The sequence below is a fragment of the Scleropages formosus genome, chromosome 11 (genome assembly GCF_900964775.1).
Source record: "Scleropages formosus chromosome 11, fSclFor1.1, whole genome shotgun sequence".
Classification (NCBI taxonomy): domain Eukaryota; kingdom Metazoa; phylum Chordata; class Actinopteri; order Osteoglossiformes; family Osteoglossidae; genus Scleropages; species Scleropages formosus.
The window spans coordinates 16594376-16618524 of record NC_041816.1 but is presented as its reverse complement, the minus strand read 5'-3'; the positions used below and the strand labels follow the sequence as shown (position 1 = coordinate 16618524).

The following is a 24149-nucleotide window of genomic DNA, read 5'->3' as shown; positions in this document are numbered from 1 at the left end:
CTCGGATTAGAGAGGAGACTTGAACCATAATCATGTCACCTGCAAGCTTAGCATATTTATTGCCCACTACGATTGGCTAATAACCAATTTTTCCGCACTTTTGGTACTTTTTGTCCCTGACAAATTATTAGCCCGTCGATAGATTACTGAATTAACGAGGCCGTTGCATCGTTCGCTTCCGGGATAGGCTCCGAACCTCCGCGACCCTGCAGAGGACAAACGCTTACTGACAAAGGAGGATGAATGAATGAATGAATGAATGAATGATCACGCTGGTGAAGAGCAGCAGCAGAGGAACCAGAGGCCCTCCGCAGCTTCGCTCAGCGGAAACCCCGCGCGCGCAGGTGTGTGAGCCCAATTAGGAGCGGCGCGCGCGGGTGCTCGCGTCCTTCGGCTGTTTGAACGCAGTCCGAGTACAGCGCCCTTGACTAGTCCTGCCGTAAGATTTTCAACAAGTGCGGTTTTACTACATGCTACTTACTTAGGGTGCGGTTTCGGCAGACTTGAAAGCGCCGCTATGAAAGGCTGTGCGCGGCCGCGGTGACGCGAGACCGCTGCGCGAGTCAATGGCCCTTTGTTACACAGCGGGGTAGAATAGATCGAGCCTCGGGCGCCCTTTGCTTCCTCATCCTCCGGTTTCGGCCGCCTCGCCCTCGGTGTCCGTCCAGCGCGCGGGCGATAGGGCCCCAGAGCGAGGCGGGGCGGCTCGGCTCGGCTCGGCTCGGTTCGGTTCGGTTCTGCCGCTGCGTCTCGCGTTGCTGAAGCAGCAGAAGCGCGTCTTTGTGCGCACTTTTTTGAGAAGTGAGACGCGCTGCCGCGTTTGTCTGCGGGAATCTGTGAAGTGGGGAGCTGTACAGTAACACCTGCCAGCGGGTGAGAAACACCTTGGTCCCCTTGGAGGGCACAGGATTTCCAGCCTCCGCACATATACTGGTGACTGGAACAGCCAGACAGATTCGACAGTTAAAAAGAGTCACCAGTAGCCTGTGTGTGTGTGTGAGAGAGAGAGACAGAAAGACTCTTTCCCTGGTGTATGGATGAGACTGACCCAGCATTAAAAGTTGTGTACACTCTGCTAGTGTAAGTCACCTTAGTGAATAAGGTGTGAGCTGGTAACACTACGCAGAGTTCATTGGAAAACACTTGGAGAAAAGCATCTGCTAAATGAGTAAATGAATGTAGTTACCCTTCTGAAAATCAGTGCATTTGTCAGTATAATAATGAAGTCAGAAAACCCTCAGATCTGCTTGCTCCTAAGTTTTCAATCTGTACAGGGAAAAACTGAATCTTATGTTAATGTGTGATACGCAGGGGTGTGTTTGAAGTATCAGTGCATTACTGTATTAATAATCCCTTATATAACAGGCCCAGTATATTCAGCATGCCTCTGTTTTTGAAGGGTCTTGCCAATTAACCCTTATCATAATCCTCACGTAAAATCTTCCTTATATACTACGTTGTTTGATATAGAGTAAACATATAGAAAACATGATTTGTACATGTTTGAATAATTGTCATGATAAATTGAATTATGTTTATATGCCATGTTTCATACTTTTGGCTTAGTAACTCGATTTAGGGGTTGGTTAGTGCTGAAGATGGAGCTGTTTTTTTCATTTAAAACTACGCTGTGTCAATGGGCCTTCTCGTTAACTCATGGAGACCAGTTTTTTTTTTTTTTTTTTTTTACTGCTGTGATAACTGCTCCCCAGAGGTGTGGAATGATGATGGTAGATGAGAGGTCATTACAAAGAACATAAATCGTCCTTTTTTTCCACACTGCTGGTGTCACAATCATCAACTGAATCATTTTTCAAGGGAACACATTTTTATTTAAGCAACTGACAATGTCTTGTGTGACTGATGTCTGGCACGCGTTTGTTCAAGGAGGATTTTAAACTACTGCATTGGAGAGATTTTTCAGCTTTTCCAAGAAATTAAATAGGGAGGAAAAAAACATTACCTATCCATGGGCTAAGACTAAATTCATTTTTGATAAGTTAATTAAAGAATACATTAGTCAAACTCAGATTGCTATGTGGATACATAGATCTTATCAGCTTTTTACTACAAATATTAAAATCTAGGTGCTGTAATTAAACATGTGGCATAAAAATGACTGAAGTAAGTTACTCTGAAGTTAAAAAATATAAACTCGCCTCAGGAAAATCCCTTAGCCGCAGTAACTTCAGAGAACTGTTATGAGTGCCGCTGCAGGGGTTTGTAAACAGTTGTTTTGTGTATGTAAATAATTTCCATAAAAATTTGTTTTCAGCGATGACAGAACACTAGAAAAAAAAAACCTTCTTTATATGACAATATATTGTCATGTAGGTTTTCTGCTCAATTTATTGGTGATATTATTGTGTAGTACATTCCAGTTGTAATTTACTAAATCTGGTTAAAAATCAGTTTTGTCTCCTAATTTCTACATAATCAAAACTCTTAATTTCTTGACTTGTTTTTTAGTTATTGATGAATTGAGTTAATATTACCTACTGTATATCGGCTTTGCAAAAACACAAATTTGCCGCTGCAAGCCTTCAGTCTTTAATGTACTGCTAATGTTTTTCTCCATGTGCTTTGAGTTTGTGCGAAATGTGTACTTCTCTCTTCGCTGTAATCAGTTCTTTTACAATAAAATAGAAGTCACATGCATACAATAAAATTGCAGAAAAGGTCAAAACACTATTCAACATAATGGAGCCTACATCCAAATTTATTATAGATAGTGATGGTATTTCTACTTATTTAGAAATGACGTGATATAATGTTACCAGAGCCAAAGCTGTGCCTTTACTTCATACCAATAGTTTAGTTAGAGCAAGGAGTTTTATAAATTTAATCAGCTAAGTGGTACAGGTGGAGAGGGAGTACACCACACAGTTCCATGATTTTTTTTGTAATATAAAATAGTAATATAATAGGCACTGTAGAGGAAGGGTTATTATAGTCTGATGGTGTTATTATAAGATGTTACTAATGATCAACCAAATGATGTCAAAACTGATGGAATTCTCCAGTTTTTTTTCTGTACCTACTACAAATCTTAATAGCAGCCTAAAAATATCAGCGTTCGTTGCACGTTTTTGTTTTCGTAAAGCAAATGTACAAAATGTTTAAAAAACAAAACAAAATTCTAACCAAAATAAGATTTAAATATTTCCCTTATCAGTGGCTAACTCTCAAGGATTTCAATTAGATTTTTTTTTTTTTTTTTTTTTTTTTTATTATTGCAAACTGATGAATGTATTGCTCTGTCGCGATTTGCAAGATAAACTCCGTCATAGTAAACTGAATTATGCATCTTTCGGTGGAGTTAGGGGCAGCAGTATTAGGAAGGTAGTGTGGAAAACGAAAGAAAATGAGTTTCAGCGCTGCTACGCTTCACCGTTCATAGAGCCACGTGTGAACGTAGCTCATCCTGCCTGTCGTTCCTCTGTAATCATCCCACACACAGACATGTTTACAAGTTCACTGTACCTAATTTCCTCTTGTGGCCTGCAGGTCCAGCAGCACACCTCGAAAGTTGATATAAACCGCAGGTGGTGGAGGAGATTGGCTTCCCTGCCTGGAAAGTTGTTGGCCCTCCTTTCACTTGCTCTCTCTCTCCCACCCTCAACCCCCTGGTTCCTAGCCCTCCGGTAATCCCTGTTTGAAAAGGGTCTGAGCTGCAGGAGAGTGGGGGGGGAACTCGCCGAAGCCAGAACCTGTCACATCACTCGAGCGCGCCAGCGGGAACGGGGCACCTGAAGAGAGGGCACGGCAACACAGGTGCTGGCGGCCGGAGCACAGCTCGGAAACTTCTCTCGCTTCGGCCAAAGGGGATCGGAGCGGCGCGGTGGGGCACGGTGCGCGCAAGAGCTAGGCGCAAGCAGACGACAGCGGCCCGTTTGGAAGAAATTTCGCCCGCAACGGTTTCAAGGAGCGGCGGATCAGATCTAAACTGAAGAAGCACGATGAGCACCGGTGATTCCGAGACGAAGGACTATTACGATTATTCCGAGTGGTACGAAAATAACGTCGAGCCAACCAAGCCTGCGGAGGAGTAAGTGTTCCCAAACTTTGTCCTCCTTAATTAATATTAAAAATTAATCAAAAGCACATGTACATGTGGTCAGGATTTTGGTTACATGAAAAATGTGATTAACTGTCTGCCAGGGCTTGTGCCCAGATTTAGAACAGTTAGTGCATGTCGTGTTTAACGGGCCTGTATGCTGTGGGGTAAAGATTTACACAATCGCCGATTCGAGGCCCCCCGTGTTGGATCCACCTGACCGGGCTGCTGAGCACAGGAGAAACTTTAACCGGGAAGGTCTGCTGTCCTCCACTCGCGATTTTCTCACGTGTTCGCATTGCGTGGATAAAGTTTCTCGTCAGGTACCGTTCAGGACGCTGAGCTCATCTTTCCCCTCCAGTTCTGTGTAGTTTCCCACAAGTTAAATCATAATAAAAGTCGGGTTTCCCCTCTTTTGTGCTGCTCTTGGAAATGAACACGGGGACGTTCGTGGCGCCTGTTGTTCTGTGTGCGCCCTTTTATGTTTACAGGGACGCTTGAAAAATCTTTGTTGAAAAAACACAATGGGACATCTTTATTTGAAAAAGGAAAAAAAAAAAAAAAAAAAAGAAGCAAAATACCTGATGTACGTATTCCGGAGATCTGATCATTCCAGCGGCAGTCGCTTTTGTGCCGTTGAACGGTGAACTTTGCAGGACCTCTGGATGTTGGGGAAACCTGCTCCTGTGGAATGTGGCCCTGCTCACAAGCCTCCAGACGGGGCCATTCTTCCCCTCTTACACAACACGTCTTCTATTTTAAAAGCACTGGCTACGTTCACCTTCCTTTGAATTCTCTGGTTTCGGTAACTTGGTAGTCCTGCTCTCATAACCTTTACTTTGTCTGTTGCTAAAATGTGCATTACTGACATGTTATCAATTTGCATTCCTCTGCCATTAATTTCTTTTAAGTAGTTTAAAGGTGTAACCCACCGTTGTAGTTTCCAGCGATCTATTATGGAGGGGGCTTCTTTGTATGGGGATGTATATTGGGCGTGTATGGAGGCTCAGTGGAAAACTCTGTTCCATGTGATATGTGCTGATCTCCTTGACCCATCCTGACGCTGCCTCTCGTAACACTTTCAGAGTTATCCTTCCGTGTGACCCCACCGCCGATGACAGACTGTACCACATATGCATCGCGGCAATATCCGTGAGTCCCGTCGGAGACGTGCGGCCGACGCACACGCACGCCTACAGCTCGGTCCTGCAGGATCCTGGTCGCCATTCGCTCAGAGCCGTGCCCTGTGGTTTTCCCGCTCATCAGTTTAATACTGTGAAATGAATATGTTACTTGCCTTACTGCCTTATAGAGGGGCTGGATCTGCTGGGTAAAACAGGCGTTTTTATCTGCTGTCTAAGAATAGAAACTTTAACTTGCCTCTCAAAGAGGCGGTTTGACATTTCACTCTGCGTGTGTGTATATTCAGCAACAAACACTTTAGACCTTCAGACCAACGTGAGGGCGCATGTGCTGAAAATGTCCTACTCTGCAAATGTTTTGCTGATGTTTGCACAGTTGCTAGCAGACGTCGCAGCGGAGTATGACTCCTAACCCCTGTTGTCTTTTAGCCTCTGTCCTCCTTAAGATGGACAGCTCTGCTCTAATTGCTTACAAGAAACCTTTGTCACTTGACAAGTCCCCCCCCCCACTACTGGTCCAGCCCCATTTGTTCTCAACTCATCACAGGTCACTATAGTTCACTGAACTCCCATGTCCTGCCCTCTGGCGAACTCATTGGGACTCTTGGAGATCAAAAGCAGTGAGACAGTTTGGAGAAACGTTGGCCCCCACCATTGATCCAGCCTTTTGTCTGAGCTGGGGGAGGCCTGTCCTGTGGGGTGTGAGGGTTGTAATGCGCAGATCCACAGGATATGGACTTCTCGGAGCGGGCAGTCTGCAGCATTGATCTATGTGTCTCCTGTCTCCTAGCTTATTGTCATGGTGGTCTTGGCAGCCATGACCAGGCGGAAAAGACTGTGCCAAGGGTTCATGAACGGTGTTCCAGGTTTACTCAGGTAAGGTCGGAAGTGAAACCAGTATCATCATGTCAGCTTTACTGACTTTTAACGTTCCTTCATTTTCACTCCATAATGGAATAAAATAAATAGTTAATACACCTCTATCTTCAATCTATATTATACAATTCAAGTTCAATTAATATTTCACTTGGAAAAAGTTGCCATATGCAATAATATGAACACTTGCAAAATTCATTCACTTGCAAATGCATCTGTTAGTCAAGATCATTTTGAATGTGGCTTTTAAATATTTTACAATATCTCCTTTGCAGCCCTGTAAATTTCTTGGACCACACTCAGCACAAAGGTCTGGCGGTGGCTGTATTCGGAGTCCTCTTCTGCAAGCTGTGTGTGGTGGTGCTGTCCCAGAACCCTTTGCCCTTCACCAGTGATCTAGAGTATAGAGGTAAAGTATCTGATGGTTCCAATAGTTGAGTATCTTCTACCGTGTTCTGCAGAGATTGATTGGCATCTAGGAGGGGTTTGGATGATCAGGTTTTTCAGAATCATCTACTGCAAAAGGCAATTGGTCACAGTCTCTCACAGGACAACAGAATCGGTTGCTTGCTTGGTTGAATGCAGGCACTTGATTGAACGGAACAGGGTTTTCAACAAGCCAAACATCTGTCTAAAATGCACAGTGGCTTAATTGCCCACTTTTTTTTTTTTTTTTTTTTTTTTTTTGCAAGGCAGTGTTTTTTTTCTGCCTGGGTGATTCTATCATTTTCACAGGTGTGAGCACTGTTTTATTACATGGCAATTCTCCAACACAGATTATGTCCTGCTCCAATCGACAAGTTGAGCTTTTTCTTGATAATTTGTATCAGTTTTTGATGTATAAAAATTATGATTCACTTGGTATCGTTGGTAGTCCGCAGTAATGTCAGGCCTGTTTCTTCCAGAGTACTGGAAGCTCCTGTCCCTCTTCTACTACCCTGCCCTGTATTACCCCCTACTCGCCTGCGGCACATTGCACAGCCAGGTAGGCTTTGTGCTCGGCAGCCTGCTGTCCTGGACCCACTTTGGCGTCCTCGTCTGGCAGAAGGTCGATTGCCCCAAGACCCCAGAGGTAAGAGGAAGAGGACTGCCCAAACCGTAGCGACACTGGGACTGCGTCCAAACACCATGCTTCTAACATCCATGTCCGTAGCATTTTAATTTTTTGCGGACACCTTTAGTTCCATATTATCACAAACCATATATTCAGCATAAAATTTTACCCACAAAAATAATTTAGCATTATCTACTGTAGAACTCAGCAGCGTTTACAGAGCTCTTTTTCATGGAATAGCTTCAGCATAGCGCTATCTTTTAACATTTACATGCCAAGTGTTTCCCACTGGACCATGGTGACATACTTCCATCGTAGGTTTTGTAACCAGAGAGGACACTTAAACAGAGCTTCTGCACACCGGCCTTTGCGTAGCATCCCTCAATTACGATTACCCTGATTTTCAACAGTCGGACTACAGCAGGGCAGTCAGACGAGTTCATTATTCTTACTCTTCCACTAAAATGCTCTGGTTCGCACAGAGAAGAGCCAACAGCAGTAGACTCGCTGCATCAGCGTGCCACACAATCCTGTTGGGGATTTAGGCCCACCCGTGCTCGCCCGCTTCACGCAGAAAGAGCTGCTATTTTGAGCACTGCGGAATACGCGGTGGTACTTCATGAGAAATTTGTTCTACCACAGGCCTCTCTCAGAAAGGAGAATTTTTCACAGTTAATCGCTTTAGTATTTGTCAAGCAGAAACGCTAAGACATCCAGGCTGCGCATTGTGCGATGTCATCTCTTTAAAGAAGAGCATAAAAAATGGCTCAATCTGCTGTCCCTTCAGTTTACTGGTTTGGGACAAAAGGTCAGGGGATCCTGGGATACGATGGTGTAGACTGAAGCCATTCTTTCTGTGTTTATAGCAGAAAGGAATGCATTTGGATGTTAATGGAGGATCTGGCCTATTCCGAGGAGATTGGGAAATGATCTGTGTGGCCATACAAGAAATGTTTGTTGACATGTTGCCGTAGTTGAGAATTTTGTAACTTGTTGCTTCCGTTTCTGATTTCAGCGTTGCTAGCACGGGTTATCCTATCATGTGATGAAAGGAGGTGATATGTCTCTTAAAGTGATCTAAGCTTTCATACTCTTCTGCTTTCCTTGTAGATTTATAAGTACTATTCCCTGTTTACAAGCCTGCCCCAGATCGCCTGCCTGGCGTTCCTCAGCTTCCAGTATCCCCTGCTTCTGTTCAAGGGCCTTAAGGGCACGGTGAAAACCAATGCCTCGGAGGTCAGTGATTTCTCCGGTAAAGTCCCGGGTGTGTTGACCTTTTCCTATCATCTGCACAATCCGAAAACTCGTTTATTTCACTAAGTAACTCGTAAAGATCACAATTCCAATCCACACACACATTGACTGAAACCGCTTGTCCCAAGTGGGGTCGCGGCGAGCCAGAGCCTAACCCGGCAACACAGGGCCTAAGGCTGGATGGGGAGGGAACGCACCCAGGACGGGACGCCAGTCCATCGCAAGGCACCGCAAGCGGGAGTTGAACCCCAGACGCACCAGAGAGCAGGACCTGGTCAAACCCGCTGCACCACCGCGCCCCCCTCAATTCCTATTCATGCACTGAAGATTACAAGCAAATGTTGAACCAATAAAAAGTTTAACCCTAAGTAACAAGCTAACTTTGTCTCACAGGTTGACTAACATATTGCATATATAGATCTGTGCAGAAATGTATCTTCAAGGTGTAGATTGCAAAATGTAAAGAGCTAAATGGAAGTAAATGGTTGAAATGACCCGAGCCGTATTGCTGCATTTCAAATCCACGTCGCCCTCTTCCACTGGCAAAAGGAGGGAACTGTTTTACAACTGGGAAAATAAATGCACAGGGAGCACAAGTAGGAATACCACATGTGGGTTCATTCCACATGAGATGTAGTGCTGAACTCTGTTTCTACTGGGAGCCATTTTAATACAATTTCTCAAGCATACCAGAGGCCTAATCATTATAAGCAGCTTTCATTTAATTGGTTTGCATCATGTTTCTGAACCGATTATGGAGACGTGTTGTTTCCCACAGAGACCGTACAATGCTCTGTTTATTTCCTGGTAATCTTTAGCCTGGCCTCATGACGCAATGGCTTTATGGTCACATGGAGGGTCTTCTTTCAACCACAATCTACATGTGATGAGAAGAATTAAGAACATTGATGTGAAACGCATGAAGAGAAAATACCGTTCAAAGTCACCAACAGTGGTCATAATCAATAGACGTATAAGGACATTCTTCTGTAATACTAAAATGTGCTAATATTTCACAAGAATGAACCAGAGAATAAAAAGTCATACATTTCAGGTCAGTCCGCTTATTTGCATGCATCAGTCAGCATCTTGTAGTGAATATCCTGTGCTTCCTTTCACCATTCTTTCAGTAACCACGTTTGTTGTTTTTCTTTTCTAGGATCTCGATAGCAGTTACTACAAAGATTACGTGAAAGAAGTCTTGAAGAAGAAGCCCTCAAAAAACAGGTAGGGATTTTAGCGTTCATCTGCCGGGAGGCATGTGAAAGTTTACATTTCCTCTGAAACCTGAATCGGTGTTGTTATACTAGCCTCGATATTTGGATTATTTTATATTATGTGGAATATGTTTCCCATTTATATAGTCCTGTTGAGTGACGTTGGGCTTCCGTGTTGCTTTACTTCGTGCCTTGCTGCTAGCTGTAAACGGATTATGAGGGAAAACCTACAGGTGGAATTTGGCATAGGTGTATAAATGGTATAACAGTGCCATTCTTCCTTATTTTGTCTGACTAACCACTTCCTCCTGTTTACAAGCTGTTCATTGCTTAAAACAAATAAATGGCCCCAAGGATAAGTATACATTATTCGTAGTGTTCGGGGCCTGTTTAATAAAAAATAGCGTTTTAGAAAATCAAGTTTTTTCACTGAATCCCTGAGAGAGCTGTGGGCCTAAATTCACAATATTAAGTGTTTTTACTGAGAATATGTGTCTTAAAATAAACCATTGGAGAGGACAGATGTTGAAGCAGCCTTGAATTGGTTAAATTTGTGTTGAAAGCTTCAGTATTTGATGCTTCAAACATGAGAAAACTACACATAATTACTTTTCAGCATAACCAGTTCCTCCTGTTCATTCTCAGCACCACCAGCACGACTAAACCTAAGCTTTCGGAGAGAATAACTGATGCCTTGAAGTCTTATATCTACATGCCAGAGGAAGGTAAGGAAGGAGGCAGGAAGTTATGCCCACACAGTAGCAGTATAAGTGAGCTGTTCCTCTTTCATTGCTTTGCTTTGGGGTCTTTGGTCTCCTTCTAAAGTCCAATATTCTGAAAATATTAATCATTAAGTGGCTGACTATTTTTTCCCCTTACCAGTTTTCCGGTTTCCCTTAAAGCTGGCAATCTCTGCAGTGGTGTCATTCATCGCAGTTTATCAGGTACCATGGAAAGATTTACCTTAATGTCGTCTTCAATTCGGGTTCATTTGTCATGAGTGCTCATAAAAGAAGTGAATATAGGCTCTATTTAATTATCTGAAATTGCTTTCAATTAAGTGAAATTGCTTTGATATTGAGTATTTATACAAAGCCTCATGTTTTATCACTGCCTAATATCATTGTGGTGATAAAAACAGCTGTGCTAAAACCAAAATAGCAGGATTTTGGGTGAGCACAATAAGAAATTTAATATAAATATACATTACGGCACTGTATCTTGACAGCTGAAAAAATGACCATGTATGTGCGTATTGTTTGTTTTCATTAGTCAAGTGAACTGTGTGTAACACTGTTTCCCAGGAGCATGTAGTCTCCAGTTTTAGTCTGTCTTTAGATTCTCTGAGGTTTTTCTTCTTTTCAAGCTTTAGGAGTTTTTTTTTTTTTTTTTTAAATCTCCCCTATTTTGTCTTCCGGCCTTTTTCCCTCACTAGTATCTAAAAAGCGCATCTTAATAATTATTACCGATGTTAATTTTTGCACGTCTGTGCTTCTTGAGCTTGTATGTTCTGGTAAGCACTTGAAAAAGCTTGTTTGGAAGCATAATATATAAAAAAAAAAAAAAAAAAAAAAATACTGTACTGAATTAATAGAAGTGTTGTTTGTTTGCCATTAAGTCCCTGGTTCATAAAAGCCATGCTTGCTGCCCTCTAGGTGGCGCTGTTACTAGTCACTGCAGTAGTACCCACTCTGCAGAAGGTTCGTGCAGGAGTCAATGAAGACATTGCCTTTCTTCTGGCGGGCTTCAACATTGTTCTGTCCCAGGACCGGGCAGAAGTGGTCAGAATTGTGGTCTACTACATGTGGTGTGTTGAAGGTATTCTGCCAGTTGGCTTCCAAACCATCCCTCTACTTGGCACCTAATACTCGTCTCCCTACGGAATGAAAAAGTCTAAAAGCAAGCCAGTGTTCCTATTAAGTCATCATTAAGCTCAAACAGTACCGGGCAAGATGGTGCTCCTCTGATTTGTTGTATTTCAGAACATCAGTATATCACGAGGATAGATTTACTATAAAGAGATGCATCATTTTTATTTTGTGGAGCCGCTCAGTTGTTCTCGTCCAGCATAATTACATGTGAAAAGATCACGTAGGAAGTTACCAGTAGATAATGTCCATCTTATGGCATATCACATTGCACGCTGACATTTTGAACAGTCTCCAGGTCGCTTCAAGTGGAATCATCACACACTAAGGGTAGAGTGAATCAAATATCCTAGACAATAAGCTTTTGCTGGGTTACATGGCCTAACCTCAAGGCTGACTTCATGTTTTCCAGTCTGCTATCTGTCTGCAATGACACTATCCTGTCTGGTTACCCTGGTGATGCTCATGAGATCTATGGTCTTGCACAGGTGAGGTACCATGTCCCACTTACACTTCTCTGCCGCTGAGAGTGAGGAGGCAATGAGGAGATTACCCCATTATTGGGCAGAAGTGTCCTCGCTGCACCGACGCGTAAAATTTGGCAAACAGTATTTGTTGCTGCTTTGTATTAATGCATTGCAACACAGCTCTATACATGCTACTTAAATCTTCTGAGTGTTGATTTTTATCCACTTCAAATATACTCCCCGCAGTCCTAATTCAACTCTGTTGGAACTTAAGTTGTTGAGTTTATGTACGTAGATTTCTTGCATGACGGTTTCCTTTTAATGTATTTGTGCAATTGAATTGCCTGCAACATTTTAAGTGGTTTTATAATTTCTGCTTGTTTTTTGTCTCCTGGTGCGACAACGTATTGATGAGAAGTTAATTTGCAATGCCGTCATGATTAACGGTTTCCCAGTCTCCAGTCCTTTCAACACCGCGCCTGTTTTCAAGCCGTATTACTTCATCCCAGGGCACTCGTGCAGACGAGTCATGTAAAATTCAGGAAGCCTAAAAGCATATGTGTGTGTTTTATTTATGGCTCAGTTGCTCAGTGTGTTGCTGGACTTGTGCGAGTGTTAATGCAGCAGAGCTGGAGTTCTCTTGTCCTCCAGCCAGCCTGTCCCCCTGTGAGCCTGCATGTGCACACATGCACACACAAGTAGTGGAAGGGTTTTCAAATCCTCCCAGTCAGACTAGGGCACTGCTAGCTCACAGTTAATATTAGCAAAATTAAACCCTTATGATAGTCTAATTGCACAAATAACCATAACTCGGAGCAGAAATGGTAATTTTCTTAAAAAAAAAAAAAAATGGAAATGAGGTAATTATATACAGTAGTGGCAGATAACACATAATGAGGCAACAATTTGCATAAATTTAGCAAGTGGATTTTTTTTGTGCGCAGACGTGCCGTATGTATATTTGTGTCGTTATACTTTTTTTTTTTTTTTTTTTTACACATTAAAACTTCACGCAGTATTGAGAATAATGTAGAATTTGTACTTATTAGTGTCACTGTCCTTCCCTTAGGTCAAACCTGAAAGGGCTCTACAGAGGAGATATTTATAATGTCTACAATCGACAGAGGAGCATCCGGCCATCCCGACCTGCCCTAGTTTGCTGGATGGGCTTTACTAGTTACCAGGCCGCCCTCGTCTGTCTCGGTAAATCTAACCTTGACCTGTAAAGTGCCTTTAAAAAAAAAAAAAATAGAAAGTTTGAATTTACATACACCGTAGTATTTTGTATGGAACGGAGGCGAGTCTTTTAAGAGGCTCAGGTTCCTCAGTGATTTCACTCGCTGTCCCATTGTCCCAACAGGAATGGTCATCCAGACACTGGTGTTTTTCATATGCATCATGTTTGCTGTTTTCCTCATCATCATCCCCATTCTGTATGGACAGAACCTTATACTATTCCGCATCCTCAGAAACATGTGGTGAGAATTCAGCGTTGTTCCGTGGCATTCGCACGTCGTCCTCGTTGTCCTGCCTCCCTGTGCCGAGCTAAGAGCTGTGCAAACCTTTTACGGAACGCATCAGTACGCATTTTTCTTTGCGTTGTGAACACGGCAATTACTGGTGGATAATTTAGGAACGATGCATATCTGTGGTCTCTTTTGCTAGGTGTGCGATTTTTGAAATTTTCTTTGGTAATTTATTAGCACTGTCAAACCTCTTTCAACCCGTCATTCACTTTTCCAGGCTCACTTAAGTATGTATAGCCTTAAAATAATAGCTCTGATGTGAAATATCCCATTAAGATGAATGTGTTGGTTAATTATTTGCTCTAGAGACCTGTAGTAAACTTACACTTCTGATGTTCAGATGCTTATGGCAGATTGCAAGGCTACGGAATAAAAAGTAATGCGCTTCAGAAAGAACTTTACAAAAGCTTATAAAATGATCTAAAAGAGGTGTGCACTGTATTTAGTTTGCTTAGTCTGTCCCTCGTCTATAGATCCTGATTCGTTTTTCCAGAGTAACTATTACAACTAATCATTGCCGTTGTTACTGTTGATGCTAAAGGGTTACGATATAACATTTTAATCTTATTTTCATCCCAGGAGTGTTTGTGTTTTGTCAGTTTTGACACATGCAAGTGTGTAGCCACTTATCATGTATAGTACATTCCTCACAGCTCTGCAAAGCAATGGGTTACATGTTGCAATACCTTGCGATGCATGTTCAACAGATACAATTATGCAGATGCCAATTTTATTGGTATGAAACATCACAAAAATGCATAGAGTGGATATATAGTAGGTTTTCCAAGCGTGAAATGAAGGTGAGAAACTTTATAAATGATGCCTCATGGTCAAGCATGTGGTGCACTGTCTTATATTATGTTTCGTGGCAGGCCCTTCTGGCTAATGCTCCTCCTGGTTGTGGTCATTCAGCATGCATCATCCAAATTTGTCTTCATCAAAAAGGATGCAGGCACAAGAGACTTGGACAACAGGTGTGCTTATTCGCTTTCATGCTCTGGTGTATATCTATGGAGTCGATATTCCTGTATAGTAATTCATCATTATTGATTCTGTGTTCCACACAAATTAATTTTTGCAGTGAAACTGGGTAAAATCAATGAAATATACTGTACCTAAACACTCTTCGAACTTCTTCTAACTAACTTCTCAGCTTTTACTTTATTATTTTTCACAACAAAGTATGCTGTCAAGAGTTGGATAAAATGTTTTTTTCCCCCACTTTGTTTACTGTTTGACTTAATTTAGTTGCCTTAGACATTACTGGTGGTGGTGGCCTTTTGCAAGAGTTAAAAAACACGAATAATCTGGTTTTGTTACTGGTTAGAAAGTTAATACTACTACTGCTACCCCACATGGGCAGTGGATTGATGCGCTGTAGAAAGCAGACAGAGGCTACGGGGTGAACGGAGCCCCTCTCTCTCGGTCCCAACAGGAGTGGTCTCTTCCTGATGGCATATCTGCTCTTCCCGGTCAACGTCCTGGTGGGAGTGCTGGTGGGAGTGTGGAGGGTTGTCATCACAGGCCTCTTCAACATCATCCACTTGGGCCGCCTGGACATTAGCCTGTTGAACCGAGGAGTGGAGGCTTTTGACCCAGGTGAGAGGAGGAGGAGGAGGAGGAGGAGGAACTCTACTGCTCCCTGCCAACAGGAGCAGCCATTTCTTCTCCCTCAGTACTTTAACCGCACTGTAGTTCTGTGATACGCCTGTCATGTGGCCATTCGTTTCTCTGTCTATGCTCAGTATTCATTTACACCGCTCCCACCCACACACATTGATTTTACTTTCAGTTCCATTTTAAACGCCAAGTTAATTTCTACTTTGTTTGGCCTCTTAAGCTTTGTAATGTGTTTCCTTGCATATTATTTAATTTCAAGTAGAGTTAAAGAGATAAACCAGTGAGTGTAAATTAATTGTTTCACACCATTTAAAACGCTGTGTTGTCTACACAAAGACATTCTGTAAATGTCAATCTACAAAACGACAGTACTGAAATAACTGACACTTATGTGCTAATGGATTTTTGTAATTGACGAGATATTTTCTTTCAACAATCAGATGGATCCGTTATGGGCATAATACCTCTCAGATACCAGAGAGGTAAAATAAAATAATAAGGTACATCTTTAAAAGAGGTTCCATTTTTTTGCAACCAGTTGTAAAAGCATGGAAATTCTGGAAATGAATTCGGTGTTTAAAAAAAAAAAAAAAAAAAAAAAATCTAGCTCAATGGGCCAGAGAGTAAAAGAGTACTGACAGAGACAGGAGAGAGAGCAAAAAGGGGAAGCATCGAATGCCTTTTGGTGGTCTCAGAATGAAGACGTTTACTGCTTCTGATCAGTTTGAATCACACATCTCCTCACCCAGGATACCGCTGCTACTCCCATTACCTGAAGATTGAGGTCAGCCAGTCTCACCCCGTGATGAAGGCTTTCTGTGGAATGCTGTTGCGGTCAGCAGGGCAGGAGGGAGGAGCAGGCCAGAAGATGCGCGATGTGGAGGAAGGTCCGTCTACTTTCCTCTTCCGCACATGCAGCTACTTTTTCCCAATGTCTACTCATCAGTTCAGCATGGATATGGACCCATTTTTTTCTAAAAACCTTTTACAACCTACATATTTTTTCTCTTTTTTTAAATGGATAAATGCTGTTATGACTGATATGCCTCTTCAATGTTTATAAATGAGGAAATAATGGTATATTTACATATAGGTATTTTCCAGGAATACTGGCACAAAAACCATAAGCAGTTATGATGGTCGATTCATCTTCAGCCCTGTAGAGGGTATGAATGTGTAATACAGCAAAGCTGTATTACTTTATTATTTTTACAGGCTCTGTGTCATGGAAATGTAATAAATTTCATTCCACACATAGACGAGTAACATTAGTCTTTAATTTGCCCGTTTAGAATGGGCCAGTTATGCATCACAATTGTTACCCAAAGTAATCCATAATTTTATGAATAGTGTCACCTGCAGGTAAGTGCTGTAGCAGGAAGCAGATGTAAAATGTACATTTTATATTACTAATGTGGGATAAAAGAATACATGAAAAGCATAACCAATAATAATATCAAATGAGTAAAGAGTATAATATGTACTTTCTGCTTGTTCTTCGTAGGTGGCATGGTAACAGGTTAATGCTGTGAAATTTAATTATCGGTTTTTATAGGTTTGCACAATTCAGAATAGTAGAATATTTGTAATGAATGCATGGTGGAAAAAAAAAAACAAAGTTTTTAAAGAATTTTCTCACATTTAAACATCTTGGAATTGGGAAAAGGAAGTCATGGGCTTGGACTGCAACAAAATGATCGCATAAGCATAAATCAGTTTATGAACCCGTCCTTCTTATATGCTTCCGGACAATAGAAAGGTGGTCGTTGTCTTGAAGAGATTAACTGAAAAGTCACAGGTTACACAAATGAGAAATCTGAATGTGTTTCATATTCTTGTTTCCCAAAGGTATTGAGCACAGCATGCTCCAACTGTGCTTATGGATTATGCTGCATGTCTTGGGAAGCTTCCAGTTGAAAATTGCATATCAGATATTAAATATTTTAATCAGAAAAATTCTTTAAAAAAAAAAAAAAAAAAAAATCTTAAATCATAATTTCAAGTGCATCATGTCAGCAAGATCTGTATGACCAAATTATGGGACATTAGTTACTTAAACATTGTTAACCCTAGAAGAGGACATTATCTCTGCTTATGACATAGAGTCCTTTTCCATTTTCAGCATCATAGAGTAAATGTGTAGTCTTGCAAAAATTGATTACCCATCTTTGGCATGAATGCAGTCTTTGTGTGAAGGAGACTGGCTGCTTGGGACCTGTCCATCCCATCAAGTATCATTTTCATGTTTCTGTCTTGACAGCATGCTTTATGCTTTCAGGAATCCAGCTGGTGCAGCAGGAGAAGAAGCAGAACAAGGTGTCCAATGCCAGAAGGGCACGGGCACGTTGGCTGCTCCTCTTCACCTTGGTCAACAACCCGTCTCTGGTGGGCTCCAGGAAGCACTTTCAGTGCCAGAGCTCGGAAAGCTTCTTGAACGGCACACTGAGCCGTACCGCCAAGGATGGTGACGAGATGGACACCAGCCAAAAGGAAGCCAGCAAAGGGGGGGCAGAATCGACCGCCAGCAACTGACATGGAGGGCTATGCTCTTGCACGTCACATTTAACAATATGCCACTCCCTTTCGTGAAGAGCTCATTGGTTATTGTTTAGGCTGGGTTATTATGATGGTTGTGTGTGTGGGGGGGGACGGGGACGGCTGCAAGTGTCTGAGCAATGGAACTCGTCTCAGTGCCCCAGGAAAGAAGGTCGCTGTTCAGTTCTTGCAGGCAAAATTGTCTCCATACTTATCTTGAGATGTGTTCTTCATTTTCTTATCTTACTGTTTTTTGTTTGTGGACACTGACTCAAAATTACCAGTTGGGTAGAAAATTACAAATAAGTTTAATTTCCCTCTAACCAGTACATAAGGTTAGGAGATTTGTCTATTTATAAATGTACAGAAAGTTCTGTTGTTTAATAGCTGTTAAGTTTGACACTGTGCAATTAATATTAAAAATCCTGATATTAATGATGATGTTATGCTCAAAAAACACAATTCATGCTCGGACAAACTTAGTGCGTCTATGTAGATTATTTTTAATGTCTGATTTGGCACGTTCTTCAACACTCTGATTCTCCATGACCAGATTTTTCATGTTTTTATTTGTTTTCAGTTCTGGATTGAATTAGTGGTGGTTTTTGTGGCCTGGCAGCTGAGGGCTCAAAGGGGCAATGAGTGAATGTATTGTGATTAAACCTGATTAGAGAACTACTTATGTTTTTTTTTTCCCCATATGATGTTTCTTGTGATTTTTTTTTTTTTTTTTTTTTTTTCCCCTCCTCTCTCCCATGTTTTCATACCGTGTGGTTTCAACAGGTGGTATATTGATCAGCATAAAAGACACTGCATAGTTTTAAACGTAGGATGCTACAAGGAAGAGGGACAGCGCCATTCCACCCGTCAGCGTGGCGGACTGCTCCGTGTGCCAACTGGCCATCAAGTGTCCTCACATTTTCACTAGGATGGATGCAGATGTGATGCTTATTTCAGAAATTAAACATAATAAATGGTAACCTCTTAGCTATTTTGTAACTACCTAGATTTACATCTTAGCAGTCAGTCGCTTTCTTTTTCAGTGGTGTTTAGAACAATACACTTAAGTCTTAATATAACTGGTCTTGGGGAGGGGAAAAAAACTTAACATGCATGAAACGTTTAACAGTCAGTTTTTAGGTTTTTAAATTAGTGCCGATTGCAGGTTCTCCAGGCATTGAGCCCAATTTGTTTCTGGCAAAATGATGGAATGGTGAGAAAAGAAGGCAAAGCGCGAGACTCCGGCAAGAAGAACAAAGGACCACAGGGGTATATTGACTTGGGAGGGTCACAACCCCTGGTTCTACCGAAGGCGGTGCTGTACAGTGTACTGGTAGTGTGTTACGTGCTCCAGTTCATAACATGATGATGGGCTATAATTCAGTTATGAATATCAGTGTGGCCACGAGCCGGACAACGCCCAGCAATAACGCGCTACGTGCAGTCAAATACCAGCTGTTTTCCCACTTTTGGAAACTGAAATATTTTATTTGTCTTGTGGCAATCGAAGATTTTTGAGCTTTGCACATTCAAAAAAAAAAACATTACAGTGAAAAACTAGCACTTAAGGGAAGATTTCGTCACGGAAACGGACCACACAGTGTTCCCTTTTCCAAGAACTTTATTATTTACTTCACGTACATAAAATTATATCAAAAAGGTTAAAAGGGATCTTTAAAATATCGTCGGACATAGTCGATTAAAGCCAACAATGACGGAGTCGATTTACAGCACACCTGAAGCCAGTGATTTGCTCGGATGCATTACATTACTTTTTTCGTCAGCGTTAAACTGACCTTTTTTATTTTCATAGACAAATAGGAGAACATGTTCGTTTTTTTTTTTTTTTTTAATACCGGGCTTTACATCACATCATGACATTAAGTATATCTATACTTCCTAATATGCTATCAAAAACACACATGAAAATACATATGTGTGACATGCTACGGACAACATCTCTAGAAAAGAGAGGACACGTTTATAATCCGAGAAAAGCGAGGAAGATGTGAAGCACCAGTTGATTGTAAAGAGGTTAAAATCACGCCTTTGTGGAGTTATTGAACCAAGCTTGTCTGTCTGTTGGTGGTTTTCTTGGAAATTGCCCCTGGTTTCGGTAAAAGTGAAATTCCCGCCTTTTTTTTACATTTTACATAATTATCAATAATCAATATATTAACGCACAGACGCAGGGAAGTGCCGCATGTGAGCGCAGCAACCCTCGGAAACAGCCCTAAAACGACTAGCCTTTGCTCCCCTACATTATAGAACTAAAGGCAAATTTTTTCCCTCATTGTCTTCTCACTTATTTTTCATCTTCATTTTACTACATCAATCAATGGCAACGATTAAATGACAAACGACAAAAGTGCCTCTAGTTCAAGACGCAAACGATGTCTGATGTCTTTATACAGGTGTGTTCACACACAGGGCGCTTTCTCCGCAAGCAAGGTGCTCCCTCCGAGAAATGTACCTTCGCTTTATGTCAGACATTCCCATAAAGAGCGTTTAAATACTTGGTTTCTCACGGGGACATATAATACATCATAATCGATTCTTAGCTGATCGCTGGCGACTCTCGCCAAATGCTTCAGGCAGGTCGTCTGCACATTATGATATGATGGGTAAATTACCTGGTTTCAAACTTGTCTGAGAGGAGCTGTGTTGCTGACTCTGTCCAGCCAAGCTGTCAGCGAGCTGGCTGCTTATAATTGCCGTTGATCTCTTCGGAGATATTCACGGCCTCTGCCCCAAGCGGTAATCGATCGCTGTATTCGGAACCCACTTCAAACTCTTCCTGGTTGGTTTTGGACTGCGAACCCACGATGGAGTCGGCCACTACGCTGCCTTCAACCTCCCCTTCTCCCTCACCTTCCTCCCCTTCTCCCTCACCTTGCTCACTTGGGTTGAAGTTCTTCTCAGACTCAACAAAGGACGACCTGGGGTCAAAGTCAGCAGCCATGTGCTTCTCCATCTGATCTGGATTTTGTGTCTTCATGATCAGTTTATATGTCTTGCCTTGGTATTTGTACAGTAAATGGCAGCAGGTAGCCCCCAGCAGGGGAACCGTGGCTAGGGCCAGCAAAAATGCACTGACCACAACTATGATGAGCAAGGAAGGGATTTTTTTCCTGGTGGTAAAAACAACCTGGACGTGGCAATCGGAGCCGCCATAGGTGAGACAGAGTGTGTAATTTGTGCCCGGCTGTAAGCCTTGGAAACGATAAGCATTGATGCCATCTTCGATCTTGGACCACTGAACCACAGAGTGTCCGTTGCCAGTATTCACACATAAGTACAACATGTCAAGTGGCAGCTTTTTAGGGGATGCCTGGTACAAATTGGATGGTTCTTTATTCACAGTTTCGAGCTCCTGAGATGGGCTGAGGTGCAGATTAGTTTTAGCACTAGGTAGGTGCAGAGGATTCAACTGAACCTTAGCCTCAGTCTCTGACACTTCCAGCGCAATGACTCCAAAATCAAAGGTGTACTGCTTTAGCTCATCTAAGCTCATATTGAATGCATGGTTAGAAATGTACAGGGTGCCATCACTTATGCCACATTTGCTGGCAAACGTTGGTTCCATAGGACTCTTGCCAGTCTCTGCAGTATCCACAGTGATATAAGTTGACCCAGTCGGAATGATCTTCCTCTTTTCCTCAGACGTAGGCCAATTTATCACACTGTTTTTTGAGGTCTTAGGACCAGGCACACGTCCAGCTGGACTGATCTTCTGTCCCGTGGGATCAAGCATGGAATTTTTTGCCTGCTTCTTAGTACCTGCAACTACCACTTTTACAGTGCTCTCAGCTTTTCCCAACTCATTGACGGCTGAGCAGCTGTAGTTTCCGTCTTCCTTCTTGCTCATACGGGGGATGATGAGGGTGCCATTTTGAAACACCAAGAAGCGATTATCAGCCATTTTAGTATCCACAGGCAGGTCATTTTTTTCATTCGTTGTACCTGGTAAACTGAGCTCAATGTCTTGGTTTCCCGCACGGATCTTCCACGCGACATTTGGTCTAGGGTTGCCCTTGGTCTCACAGTTCAAGATCAACATGAAACCCTCATAGAGCTCAGTATTTTCAATGTTGGGCTGGTAGCTTATGCTAACGGTTGGAGCCAAGCATTCTAACTTAGGTACTTTCATTAATAATGTCCCCTTCAGCTGTGCAGGGGACTCGCAGACAATGGAATTCTGCTCGGGAATAGAAATTTTGGTTTCAGCAATATAGTCCCTTAACCATTCTAGGGTGCACGAACAGGTGAAAGGATTGTTGTAGATCTGAAGGTGTGACATGGAGCTCAGGGCATCAAATGTCCCCTGCACAATTGTTGTAAACTTGTTGTTATTGATACGGAGTGATCTCAGATCTTTCAGAGTGGCGAATGCATCCTTGGGCAGATTGACCATTTCGTTGTTGTTCATTTTTAGCAGCTGCAAGGCAGAGAGGTTGTAGAGGTCTTCCCAAGGGAAGTTCACAATTTTGTTGTGGCTGAGATCCAGGTTCCGTAACTGGACCAGAGGTGCCAGAGTGCCACTTTCTATAGTGACAATCTCATTGTGTGCCAGCCACAGCGAAGTTACTTGAGTGACATTCGCAAAGGACTTTGATTTCAGCAGGGTGATTTTGTTAGCAGAAAGACTGAGGGTTGTCACATTGGATGGTAGTCCTACAGGTACTGCCAGCAGGTCTTTGTAAGCACAATCAGCAAACTGATGAGCATATTTGTCTTGACAGATGCATGACTCTGGGCAGCACTGCGCCATACCAATTATGACAGTCCACAAAGCAAGGAGCCGAAGATCCATTGTCGTTTTTTCAGCACCTGCAATAAGAACATTTGTCATACGGTTAGTAGACATTCCATTTAGAGTACTTCTAATCCCCTCCGTTTTGGGGGGAAATGTACTAGTTCTGTAGCAATGCAAAGAATTTCGGATAATCCGTGCATGAACCAAAAAGTCAATTAACTAATAATTGCATTATAAATTCTGGCTGCACTGTTGCACAGTACAATTGACACCAAGTTCTAAAGGGTTTATTAATTCGCTTTAATGGGTAATTTCAGGTTATTTTGCACAATGAAAAAGCATTTCAATGTCAGTAAGTATGTTTGACAATTAACTGCTAGGTATATTTGACACTGGATATATTAGTCAGAAAAATGTAATGGTACTGACTAATCCCTTATTCCAGAATGCCAGTCCTGTACTTTTGTAATTTTGGCATTATGCCTCCACTCCGAAACCGCAGCAGAGTCACACACCTTCTCTGCACATCTCAGATGTCAAAGTAGTAGTGTTCATACCCCAGAAACCTTAAAGAGCTGCCTTGCCATACAACCCCGCTCTTCTTTTACATTGTCTCCACTGCCTCAGTGTTGATGCTGAAACGTAATGTTACTGTACATGCCACATCATGCAATTAAAATTTACACGAAATACATGGATTCGTGAACTGTGGCTTCAAGATGCTCTTTTTCAAACACTCTGTACTCAAATATATCTGTTTTAATAGTACTATGCTGATAGATCAGCGCAGAGTCAAACTTCAGCGTGGTGCCCAAATAGTCTTACCTCTCCAAGTGCTTTGCAGCAGCCTTTGTAAGTTTGCTCAGGTAATCCGTTATTACGGAAAAGTATCCAGACACTTGCTACTATGCAGAGAATGGGAATTAAGAGCTCAGTGAATTACTGTCCTTCAGTATATCGAGGATGTTTGCGGTTTTTTGGCAGACGCGTTGCACGGAGATGACGGGTGGCCGAAAACGCATTTTCCTCGCAGTGTGATGCCGAGCGCTCCCGAGCACCTTCTCTCTTCGCGCTCCACTTCGGCTGCGCCTCTTTCCGCGCTCCCGCCTCTGCCGAAAAAGGGGGTGGGCTCGTGAACGCGCAGCCTCTCCCACGAGCCTCAAGTTAAAGAGGCAGGGAACGCGCCGTCCTTCGCGCTGCTGTATTTTTGCGTTTCCTCCGAGCGCGTTTTTTTTTTTTATTTCTTTTTTTTTTTTTTTAACTCAATTACTGCATTCGGGTCAGATGTTTTATTTCGTTGCACTGTTGTTTGGCTGCGTAAAAATTTAATGATGAAAAAGAAACTATGTCAAAGAGCTATAAAATAATTAAGAATGTACCAGAATACAACACATCATGATATGCTATACATTTTCTATTATTTGCGCTATGTTGTTCACGTAGAGGGTGGTTCTAAATGCACGCTTTCAGATGTGTCGACCGTTAGTTTAATTTTCTTCTTTTTTCACCTCTGATTCGCCTATCAAACACATCATGCCATGCATCTGAAAACATTTATAATTCGAAATCTGTATTCTATATTAATTATCGCCTAATTATTCATTCCTTTACACACATAACTTTAAAATGCAGATATACATTGAAGTATACAATTTCCATTACTCGGTTTATACCGTGTTTTCGAGTTCGTCTTTGTCGTTACCTCAGACATTTGTGAAATGCAGGATCAGTATAATACAAGCATACAATGTATTTTATTCATTCATACTGGGTTTTA

The 24149-nt window shown here is 42.1% G+C and overlaps 2 protein-coding genes across 4 annotated transcripts; one reads left to right on the top strand and one right to left on the bottom strand.

The window, feature by feature from the left end:
• stra6 (signaling receptor and transporter of retinol STRA6) lies at positions 1-19092 on the top strand. Of its 3 annotated transcripts, none has more exons than XM_018763811.2 (18): positions 1-344; positions 3638-4048; positions 5143-5209; positions 5990-6075; positions 6351-6484; positions 6981-7147; positions 8240-8365; positions 9543-9610; positions 10246-10325; positions 10483-10544; positions 11256-11418; positions 11881-11956; positions 13005-13138; positions 13296-13413; positions 14334-14435; positions 14897-15060; positions 15831-15968; positions 17360-19092. In XM_018763811.2, exons 2-18 carry the CDS (start codon positions 3960-3962, stop codon positions 17611-17613), a joined length of 2028 nt encoding a protein of 675 aa, XP_018619327.1. In that variant the 5' UTR covers positions 1-344; positions 3638-3959; the 3' UTR covers positions 17614-19092. The 3 variants fall into 3 exon arrangements, with proteins under 3 accessions (XP_018619327.1, XP_018619325.1, XP_018619328.1); XM_018763809.2 differs by having other exon boundaries at positions 1-873; XM_018763812.2 differs by lacking the exon at positions 11881-11956 and having other exon boundaries at positions 1-873; positions 11256-11407.
• On the bottom strand, positions 18358-23493 carry islr2 (immunoglobulin superfamily containing leucine-rich repeat 2). The gene is made up of 2 exons (XM_018763808.2): positions 23198-23493; positions 18358-22446 (listed from the first exon to the last, which is right to left on the bottom strand). The coding sequence occupies exon 2, from the start codon at positions 22427-22429 to the stop codon at positions 20306-20308; it is 2124 nt and encodes a 707-aa protein (XP_018619324.1). The 5' UTR covers positions 22430-22446; positions 23198-23493; the 3' UTR covers positions 18358-20305.
• Between the last annotated feature and the right edge of the window lie 656 nt (positions 23494-24149).

Coding starts and splice junctions, on each gene's coding strand:
- stra6 (XM_018763811.2), top strand. CDS start 3,960: ATGAGCACCGGTGATTCCGAGACGAAGGACTATTACGATTATTCCGAG. Junction 6,485..6,980: donor CAGTGATCTAGAGTATAGAG/GTAAAGTATCTG, acceptor TGTTTCTTCCAG/AGTACTGGAAGCTCCTGTCC. Junction 10,545..11,255: donor CATTCATCGCAGTTTATCAG/GTACCATGGAAA, acceptor GCTGCCCTCTAG/GTGGCGCTGTTACTAGTCAC.
- islr2 (XM_018763808.2), bottom strand. CDS start 22,429: ATGGATCTTCGGCTCCTTGCTTTGTGGACTGTCATAATTGGTATGGCG.